The sequence below is a fragment of the Poecilia reticulata genome, linkage group LG10 (assembly GCF_000633615.1).
Source record: "Poecilia reticulata strain Guanapo linkage group LG10, Guppy_female_1.0+MT, whole genome shotgun sequence".
Taxonomy (NCBI): Eukaryota; Metazoa; Chordata; class Actinopteri; order Cyprinodontiformes; family Poeciliidae; genus Poecilia; species Poecilia reticulata.
The window spans coordinates 23,375,982-23,387,274 of record NC_024340.1 but is presented as its reverse complement, the minus strand read 5'-3'; the positions used below and the strand labels follow the sequence as shown (position 1 = coordinate 23,387,274).

The window sequence follows — 11,293 nt, the reverse complement described above, 5'->3', positions numbered from 1 at the left end:
TGATAAAGGGTCTCATGAGATGCTCCTGTTTGAGAAAATAAGCCGGTAAACTGTCARTTATGTTCCATACAGCTTCACATTTCTTTACTAACAAAATCTGCTCTAAGTTACATTTCAGTAGAAAACAATTGCATAAAATAGCTATTTACTAGCACAAAAAAAACACACCTAGAAATAGAAAACACATTTTAAATTGTGAAGTGAATCATCCATTGAAGAAATTTCATGAATGAGACCCGCTTGACGTCTGTGATCAAAATAAAACAGATTTTTTTTGGGGGGGAAGTTGTTGGGAGGTTTGTCACTGGGCAGGACGGTCGAGAAAAAAATCTGTAGCATTTTTTTTTTAAATAGAAAGGAAACTCCCCCACAACACCTGCTGTGCACCAACACAACCCCCCCAAAAAAGACTTGATGCATTCAAACAAACTCTTCCACATCTACAGTTTGTCTCCGCGTACTTGCATGTGCGCGCGCACACACGCATGTTTCTTTTGCGTCATCGGTGATTTCAGCTTCAGACTCTCTCGCTCATTTAAAAATAAATACTTGCATAAAAGCACGTCCAAGTCGAGAATGAAGGCAGCAGGAGAGGAAGGTTAAAAATGGCCCAATCTGTTAATGAGGTGACTTGTTGCTGCGCCGCATCTTCATGGCAGATTTTAAAGACTCACTCAGACTGTCTGTTCCCTTTAATCGGTGCAGCAGGCAAAAAGTCACAAATGTTACAGCTTCGTATTGTCATCATTCATGCGTTTGTTTCCATCTGCGCCTGGCGGCTAATAGGAAGATAAATCATGTGTGAAATTGAGTAAATGTCTGACTAGCAGCAGCAGAACCAGAGAACATAATGATCCTCACCTCTGAACTGTAACATCTAAGGTAAATATAAAAACGCACCGGCATTTATATCAACAAATCTCAAAGCGCTAACATGTTTTTCACTCAGTAATCAATCTGAAAGCTGCTAAACGCTCCACTTCAGATGGCAGTAAATCCTCCTTTATTTCTCCTCTGTTTCCTCTTATTTACAATCTTTGTAACATCACCAGTTTCTTTTTACTCTGCTCATGTCTTCATGTTTGCTCGTTTTTCTTTCACTGAACCACTAACCATGACATGGCCAACCTCTTTTAATCTGTTTATCTTCTCCTGATAATTAATCCATGCAGATGAAGCATTCCAAGAAGGTTGTGGGTTCAAAGCCCTGCAGGGCATGAGGCTTTTCTGTGTGGTGTTTGCATGCTCTCCCAATATAAATGTGTTTTTTTGGGGGGGGGAGGGTTAATCCAGCTCTATCCAAACATCCAAAGAAAATGCATTTTAAGATTATTACCCATGATAAATTATTGCCAGATCTTAAAGTTTGCAAACATGAATGTTTGGATAAGGCGGCCAGTGCAGGATGAATCCTAACGTCTGCTGGAGATATTAACCAGATTAAAGAACCAGATTTAAGCATTAATGGTTGGATGGATGCACACTTTCTGTCCTTAGGATGATTTTTTTCCTGTGTATCTTTTAAAAAAGCTTAAAAATATCTGAACACAAACAGCTCTGCAGTGGAACGTGATCGAAAAATCACAAATATCTCAACATTTCCCCAAAGCTTGGGTTGGAAGAATCATTTGAACCAAACAGTCCCCAAAGCGAACGCTGAGTTTGGACAACAGCTTTCTTTCTTATTTCACAATCGACATTTTAAAATAAAAGATGTTCTGAGGAAAAAAAAAAAGTGGAACTTAATTTAATCTGAATAAAGCCCTGATTAATAATCTCTTGCTCAAGTCTGATAGGAAGGTTCTGGTGACAGACATCCATCATCAGATGGCTCAAACAGCTGCTGCTTTTTTTCTGCTCTGTTATAATTTTCGACTGGATCCGTATCAGATTCACATGTTCGTTTCAGTGACACATACTGAAGTAGTGGGTGACTTATTTGAAAAAAATCCTTGGCAGAGCCTGTTGGTTTGAACTGGTGAACAATTAGTAAGAAAACGATGGAGAGGCTCAGGAAGAGGCTGAGGAGGTGGAGGGAAGTGAGTTACAGAGTAGGAGAAATGAATAAAAGCTGATATAACATCAACTCTACATTTGATGGACCACAGCAACTACATTTCTTTTTTCGCAGATCATGGCAACCAAATACTTCAAATTCAACAAGCCATTGCCAAATCATGTTTAAATATGCAAAATGAAAGCATTTTTATGAAAACAATAGAAATAAAATGACCTGCCTGGAGCTGTAGCCTGTGACTCTGAGCTGCTGAAACAGCTGAACCTGCACATAAAACATTAGAGGAAAATATGTTGCAATAAGATTTATGTTTAAAATGTACAAAAGAGTTGTGTAGAAGTGAAAAAAGGCAACATTTCTGTCAATACTGGATGTGTTTTCTTCAGAAAAGAGAAACATAACCTTTGATAATTATGATCGTCTTTGTTTATTTGAAATATTGACGTATTCCTTCCTGATAGAAAATTTTACAAACACCTCATAGCTATGGTCACGTACAGTGGTGGCAGGTTGATGATCTGGGTTTGTTTCAGAGCCACAGGAAGTTGGAATCTTGCAGTCACTGAGTTGACTATAGAAACTCATCTTTATATCCACAAGGTCTACAGTCAAAAATGAGACCATCTGATCTGCAGTTAGGCTGAAATGGGATCCTGGACAGAGGTTAGCAGCATCAGCAGCAGCAAATGAAGCAGAATGACGTAGAAAGGCTAAAACTTTTCAAAGGCCTGATCCTAAAGCAAAGCAGGGCGGCGCAGAAACAAAGGTCTGTAAACCTCAACAAACTGAATCAAAGTAGCAAAGGTGAGAGACAGAAAACATCTGTGTTGAGACTTCCTCTTTCCTGTTTGAGTTAATAGCAATAACTTGCAATGGGATGCTTTTATAATGCTGCATTGTTAATTATTCATGCTTGACCCATGATTAGTATCTAGTTTTATTGATGTATTTTAACTATTTGGGCTAATTTAAGGAACCCTACATGTAAACTGTCAATTCTGCTTGTAACAAATGGAACGTAATGGCAAATGGAAAGCACAGCCAGTTTAGATCATAACATTTCACTATTTTTAGGGGCTTGAAGGTATATTCACAAACTTTTTCCTTTGACTTTGATTTTGTTGCATAAATGATGATATTATGTCACTTTTGAGATCAAAACGTGATGAAGACCAAATCTTTCTTATTATTGCGACATATTATTGCAGATCACGTTCAGTAATCAATAATCTCATTTGTCACGCTGCATCGATGGGTGTTTCACGTTTAGGGTAAGGTTTCTTAACCTATTCAACACGTTCAGATGAATAACTTTTCACTTTTGTGTTACCAAAATCTAGTTCTGAGGCCATCAAGGATCAAATTGGGCGTATATTTAAATCAGTTGCAAATATGAACTTTACACATATCGGCTTCTCCTCTGACACTAAATATCAAATGATTCATTGTCTCATTAACAAAGTCTTCTCAGACCTTTGCTGTGCTGCACCCACATTCCTCATGATTCATACATTTGTACCAGCTTCTCTCTGCCAACAAAAGCTACAATTTGTGAGAATTATTTGGAAAATTGCATCTTTGCTGTGTGTTTGTATATAAACTCCCCACTGACGAATCTTTGATTACATACTTCTTGAACTTTCTGCTTGACCTCGGACCCAGTGGGCAGAAGCAAGTTCAGTCCACACGAAACACACGTGTTTTTTTCTGTGTTTGGGTGTGTCCATGTGTGTTTGTGGGCTGATGGGCGGTGGACAGTCAGCTACATGTTAATTTAGGATCAGGGACAGAGTCCATGAGCATGCTGTGTTTACACCAGTTCAAATGCCAGAGTGCCTGTGATTCACTTTGTCACAGGAGGCAAGTGAGAGGATGCATGGGAGAGGATCTGGGATCTGCAGGGCGATGCATATATTTATTCACTTCTCTTTGCACACACTGACAATGCAAGGTGTGGTGGTACCACACCAGAATGAAGGACCAGTCAGAGGAATGCTTTTAAAATCACCTTCTGGATTCTTGATAAACAAGTTTGGGCTTCAAGAACCTCGTGTATTCACACACGCATTTTTGAAGATGGAGAGCCAGTTGCCTACCCTTGTTACTCCAGGGCCACTGAATAAATTATTTGTGCATAAATACACACAGACACAGACACACACACACACGGGCGACCTTCTCAGCTCCACAGCCCCCTGCGGAGGCCGGCTGCTTGGTGAGCTGTCCACCTCCCCCTCTCACAACACCGCAGCCAACAAGCGGTCCGATTCCAGGCGCGCAGTTAATTACTCCCTGCACTGCGAGCCCAGCTTGGAGTTGCAGATGACCTTCCGTGGAGCAGGCTCTGGTGAGTTGGGAGCAGATGATGTGCATCACGGAGGTCCTGGCAGTCCTATCGGCTGCCAGGTCGAGGACTCACACGTGAGCGAAATCCAGCCCACCCTCTTTGCCCTGGCACACTTTATTTCATATGCACAATACCTCCGTCCCACGGCCTGACTGCGCCGCATCTTCGCCTCCAGTTCGTTACACAACAGCCAAATCAGCTGGAGATGGTGAGAGTCAGCCTGGCGTTCTCCTAATGTTGTTTTTTTTTCATTAAAATGTAAAGTTTATTGATCTTTGAGAATGACATTATTGCTATTGTATTACTTGAAAATGGTCTCAAAACAACAATATTGTTTATTGAGATAACTTTTGGGACGATTTATTGTCCAATAAAATTTGTTATAGTGATAGGCCTTGTTAAAATACATCTGATTTAAACTGGTTTCTTTCCAAGTACAAACCTGATTTTAAGTTTTGAATATAGTTAAGGTGGAAACAAGTTCAAAAGCTAAAAGTTCAAGATTCAAAGTTCTTTATTTTCATAAAACCTACAGTCATCATTGGGAATCTTGTGCAAGGTTCTCTCAGTCAACAGTTAGCCAGAGGGGAAAATATTTAAAAATGTAGAACAAAATATACAAAACGAAGACAAGAAGCTATCACTTTCTGACTTTGCTGACTTCATTTTTGGCCAGACCGTTCTTGGTCCACGTCAAAACGCTTTGTTGTCAACAGTTAAACTGGTTTTCCAGCATTTCTTACCTCAGAATCGGCTTGAGATTCAGATTTTCTTGGGTTGCTGTATAGCATCATAACAAGTTTCCTTTCATTTGAGGAGGCAGATAGTTGTAAATTAGACAGTTTTGGGTATTCCAATAGGAAAAGTATCCAAAAAATACATAAAAACTAATTTTGAAAGGCTCATGATTACCTTCCTGAATGACCTGCCCAAACGTCAATTCCATCCGAAATTTATAGGCAATTGTGAAAATTCTGATCCATGAAAAATAAATAATAAATCAATCAACATGTTTAAGTTAATTAATCAATCCTGTTTAGACCATGTTTTAAAATTCACCCACAAATATAGCTGATGCCTTTTGTTTGCTTCAAAAAGTGTGTTCTTGAGGCAAATCTTCATCCAAATATTCACGGGTATGTTTGTACATATTTAAGCCTGTCAGTCATGAAAAGGAACCTGACATTAAGCAAAACATATAGATCCACTTCTTGCCAAGTGCTACTTTGAAAAATAGGCCGTTAAAATGGACACTTTGTTTTGATGATTAACTTGATGTGCAGTATGTACTGTACCACAAAGATTTGTCAGTATTATGTCACCCCTCAGCCACACACATAATGTAGCTCGTCCATATGTTGGGTTTGGTCATTTTTGCGCCACCGCTGGGTTTTCCTTTCATGTTCATCTGTTGTTGTGAGATGTAGGCGGCTCTCGGCTTCTTTCCAAACCAGCCTACGCTGAAGTAGAGTAATAAGATTTTGGTTTTAATGCCAAATGAGTTGACCAACCTCCCCTTTTTCCACCCTTTGTGGTGAGCATGATGTGCCACAGGTGAAATCACAGCACTTTTAATTAGTCGTAGTTTTACAGTAAATTCTTTGGCTTTCCTCCAGGAGGCAGAGAGCTTGTTTTGTGCCAAAACTGCCTCCGTCCCACCTCCAGCTTCCAGCAGAAGTCAACCAATCCTCCCACACTGTGCTTTGTCTTAAAGGGAAAAAAATGTGACTGTATCAAGCAAAGCCGGCATCTTTTGCCTATATATATATATAATATAAAWTTTTTTTCGAAATTAATAAAACGTATGCATTTAGGAAGTTAGGGAATTTTGTTTCCTATAATCATCCCCATATGTATAAGTAATAAAGAATTAATCTCCCCTTTAGCAGACGGTTGTCAATAATTGGATAGCGCCAAGTCTTTGCTTTCCACTGCCTTTCCAGGCGCTTCCTCCGGCGGCTCCTAACCCTACCTCCTGGCTGACGTAGAGAGGATCCTTGGCTGCCCACGGCCGTGGGCGACGCGCCGGCCGCGGGTATAAAAAGCTTCCCGGGAATCCAGAACGTCACTGCCAGAAGCCGCAGTGACTCGGTCACCAGAGCTGAACCGCAGCAGAGATAGCAGCAAGCAGGCACTTCCACGCCGCGCAGGCTAACTCGCTTTCGGCTTTGGTTCGAGATGGAGACCCGTAGGATCGTGAGGAGCTCCAGCGCTCACAACTTCAAGAGTAAGTTGCGCAGCATCTCGATCCTGCAGGAGGAGGATGTTAACTTTGTAATCTGTTCTTGTGATTTGAGTTGTCTTATGTGTTTGCTGGAAAGTTTTATGGGTTTAAAGTAGATATTTAGATGTTTCTCACTTTATATATATTTCTCTCTTTTTTTGTGGGCGAATGAACGTTTTGCGCTTTTACGCACAGAAACTTTGGTTTATTTTCAAACTTTTGAAATATCATTAGTCTAAATAAAAGCTTAACACAACTTATTTAGTTTATAAATGTGTCGATTTGCATTTTTAAGTTCTGATAGCAAATAAGGTTGCCACTTTTGTATGTTCAGGGGAAAATAATATAGTTAAAATAATTTTAAGTGAGCAAACCTGAGTTTGGTTCTTTTGTAAAGTTTAAATTTTGCCTTTTTTTGCATACAGAGAGTCTTAGTATGAAACTAGTGAATTTAGCAACTAAAATTTACTTCTGTATCTTAGTTCGGTCCATCAGGCTACCCCTAAAACTTAGTGATGCTCCTGTATCCATGATTTGTGCAAACAACTTTGTGGTACCTTCAAACTTTAAAAAAGATGCTGTACTTTTCTCCACGTCATCTGCAGATTCTGCACGTAACCAAACTTGTTAAAAGGTCAGAAGGTTAGATGGTGGAAAATCTTGCGCAGAACTGATGAATGGAACCTTATTAGTATTTAATGCCTGTACTTTTCCCGCATTTACTTCTTCTGTGGGGTGTCATCTGAGCGCTGCCAAATGGCTTCTGAATCATTAATTAAAACTGAAACTGACCCCGCTCTGGGTACTGGTTGTAGCTTGTACGTGCTCTCTCCCCTGGCACCTCTCCCAGCGGAAACAACCATTTGATTAAAATGACGTGAGATCTAGAAATCTGTGTCAATTTAATGCTGCAAATAACATGTTCCAATATTTAAGAATGTCTGGGTTATAGATTGATGCCAAGTTTGACAATTAAACTTGCGTAAGGCCAGAGTTATGCAACCGAGTCACTGATACCTGTGTAAAGTGATCATCTGGAAATGAATAGGTGAATGATTTTTGTCTGAATTATATATGGGGAGTATCAAAATGACATGGGTGAAGGAACAGCGCTGTCACATGGAATCGCAACAACAGGTTTGATAGACAGAAAGCTCATTCATAAACAGACAATGCGCAGGTTTCCAAACCATAACAACACCAGCATCCCTTCCTCAGTCTTAGTTTCTGTAAAATCTTCTTCCTGTAAATCATGATGTTCTCCAGCAGAGTAAAAACTTTCTGCTCCCTTGTACCTTCAGGTGGACTGACCCTTTGGTTGATTCTGTGGCTGGTGGTGGTGAAGCCGGGCGGGGTTTCCGCATGCCCCAGGCTGTGCGTGTGTTACCCTACGCCCATGACGGTCAGCTGCCAGTCCCAGAACCTTACCATGGTTCCAGCTGGAGTACCCTACGACTCCCAACGAGTCTTCCTGCAGAACAACCGCATCACAGAGCTTCGCGCAGATTCCTTTGGCTTCGAGACACAGGTGAGCTCCCCACTTGTGTGAAATACTTCCTGTTACTAAATAATTCCTTTTTTAACACATTTCCCATTAAATGTCCCATGCAGGTGCTTTGGCTGTACGGAAACAACATTACATGGATTGAGGCCGGAGCTTTCAGCAACCTCAGGATCCTGGAGGAGCTGGACCTGGGCGACAACCCTTTGCTGCGGCACCTGGAAGGTGGAGCATTCAGGGGGCTGGAGAAGTTGCAGAGCCTGCACATGCATCGCTGCAAGCTGGCCACTCTCCCCCATGATATCTTCCACAAGCTGTACAGCCTCCAGTTTCTCTACCTGCAGGTAAATGCAGCATGGACACACACACAAACAGAGAGAGAGAGGTAAAAACATTTTTGAGATGTTCATGATTTATTATGCGTCCAACAGGAGACAGTCATGTTGCAGAATTAGTTTACTGACGCAACAATCTGCGTCCAAGCTGCACACACCCCCTCACACACACAGAGTGACGTGTTCCACACTGGTGGAAGATTTAGTCTAAGCAACACATTCAAATACAAACTCAGAAAACCAAAGGCAGCGCATGTACACCAGTGGTCTAGCCTCATTTAATCACACAATCTATTTAGTTTTAGTAAGGTCAGAGGACAAAAACACAAATATAAGAGCATGTTAGGTACAAAAAACAAACAAATCATCAATAAAATGAGTGAAAATTCAGCAGCACATCCCACATTTAAACACTGCAGCTGATGACTAAAGCAAACTGAAACAGCATCAGTTTCCTCTTTTTCACTAAATTCTCTCATATTTGGGTTTTTCTGCAGGAAAATCAACTCCACTCTCTGCAGGACGACCTCTTCTCAGATCTGGTCAACCTGACCCATCTTTTCCTGCACGGGAACCGAATCCGTGCCCTCTCCGAGAATGTGTTCAGAGGCCTGGTCAACCTGGACCGCCTCCTTCTCCATGACAACCGCATCCGGCAGGTGAACCGTCGGGCTTTCCGCGATCTGGGTCGCCTGACGATCCTTTACCTTTTCAACAACTCTCTGGCCGAGCTGCCAGGCCAGACCATGAAGGACACCCAGGGCATCCAGTTCCTGCGCCTCAACAGCAACCCCTGGTCCTGCGGCTGTGAGTCCCGTCCCCTCTGGGAGTGGTTCCGCAAAGCCCGCATCTCCTCCTCGGAAGTCGTGTGCACCTCCCCATCCCAGCGTCGTGGCCAGGACCTCCGATTCCTGCGTGAGATGGATTTCGCCCTCTGCCCCATGCCTGACCCCGGCTCCATGGCCGGAACCACAACCACCTCCTTCAGCACCAAGACCCGCTGGTGGTTCTCCAAGCACAAGCCTGCATCTTCATCAAAGGTTTCGTTCCAGAAGAGCTCAGAGGGTGTGAAGACCTTACCCTTCTCCCCCGTAAAGCCTCAGTATCCCCTCAAGAAGCCCACTGAGATCTTACCCTACAAGTACGAACTGTCCGCAGACGAGGCAGCTCTTCCCAAGCTGGATCAGGAAGAGTACTGGGCCAACTACGGAAACGAAGACTCCTCCATCCGCTGCATCGAGCTGGACTGTGCTCCCAGCTACGACAGTGCAGCTTTCCCTTCATCCTCCTCTTCAACCGTCACCCGATCCCATCTCCACTTCCTCTCCTTCTTCATAGTAACAYTCCTACTCCGTTTCCTGTTAAGCTGAGCTGTTTTCTCCTCTCACACCTTCTCTTTCCTCTAAGTTTTCCTTCTGCTCTTTCTTGTTCACACTGAAGAAATTGCATCTTGATTCCCTTCGGTTTCCTCCTGCACATTCGTGGGGGATGATTCAGTGATGCAGGAGATAGACGAGGCAGCAGGGAGCTGTTTCGCAGCGAAGAGCAGAGGTCAGGTTAGCTGAGGCAGAAAACGACAAGTGAGTGCAAGTAATCTGGTGGGGTCTTCAGATGGTACTTGTGACATCCCAGTCCAAACAATGCAGGCTCCATGATCTAATGATTGTCTAATCACTGTTTATGTCATGGTAGCTGCATAGAGCAGGGGATTCACAGACAGTTTGGCTCCACCAGATGTTAGAACAATATGCAGATCCTGAGAAGTAACGGAAGTGATGAAAAGGTTCAAACGCTTACCAGCAAACAAGCACCTGTAAATACAACACAGAATCACTGTAGATAAGCTTATTCCATATTGTACATAGGATTAACAGAGTTTGTACTTTTAGTAAGAACAGTTTGTATTAGGTTCATTGATTTTTGAATGGAAGGAAGCCTAATAATACATGTTAGCTCGTACAGTTTCACCCAACCGTCACTCTGGCCTTTTTTGCTTTCGTGTTGTTTCCTGGACTTCTGCAATTCTCAGTCTGTTTTGATTATGTTTCTAAAACTTGTTTTTGTGTTTCTAACCGGGACGTTTATCACAAAAAGGAGAATTTGAAAATGCACGATTTGCTTTGGATTTGACCAGTCCACCGGTTCCTCTGGTTTCACCAACATATATGCAAAATATGGTCAAACAGATCATGACAATCAACCAGATGTGTCTGCTCATTCCATGATGGAGTTGCAGCTTTCTGTCTCCTGTGTCTGTGGGAGAAAAGTGACTCCAGTGGATTGATCCTGCGTTGTCAATGAAAGCAATGTGTTTGTGACCAACCCTCCATGTTTCATCTGAATGATGACAGTGCGTTTCTAAACTGATCATACTGTGATGTTGCTGGATTTTGTATTTTTAATGGAAGATGCTGTTGAAGTGTTTTATTTAATAAAAAACAACTGAATTCATAAAGTTTCAGCGAGTTTATTTATTTATTTTTTGTCAAAGCGGTATCCTTCATTGCCACATTAGAAATAAGAAGAAACTGACACTGGAATTAAAATAAACCTTATGAGATGAGGTCAAAGAGATTCACATATTTACAAACACAATATATAATTATTTTTCATATTTATTAAGTCACTAATTTGTTTGCCTGAATTTGCTGAAATATGTCTTACTTAGCATTCAATTTGGGAATAATGAATTGTTTGATTTGATCAATATACTATGAATTAACCAAATAAAACAACTTAGGGTTCCCACCTAAGAATGATAATTTTTAGGTACATGCAATCTAGCTCTTTCTTGCAAGTTTTCATCTTATTTATGTAGATTATTTAGATAAAATCACAGTGATTCACAAAGGAAGTTTGAACATGATTC

General features: G+C 41.6%; 1 protein-coding gene across 1 annotated transcript; it reads left to right on the top strand.

Moving 5' to 3' along the window:
* Positions 1-6,415: 6,415 nt before the first annotated feature.
* rtn4rl2b (reticulon 4 receptor-like 2b) lies at positions 6,416-10,875 on the top strand. Its single transcript, XM_008420307.2, has 4 exons — positions 6,416-6,591; positions 7,890-8,116; positions 8,200-8,433; positions 8,922-10,875. Exons 1-4 carry the CDS (start codon positions 6,543-6,545, stop codon positions 9,792-9,794), a joined length of 1,383 nt encoding a protein of 460 aa, XP_008418529.1. The 5' UTR covers positions 6,416-6,542; the 3' UTR covers positions 9,795-10,875.
* The last annotated feature ends 418 nt before the right edge of the window (positions 10,876-11,293 follow it).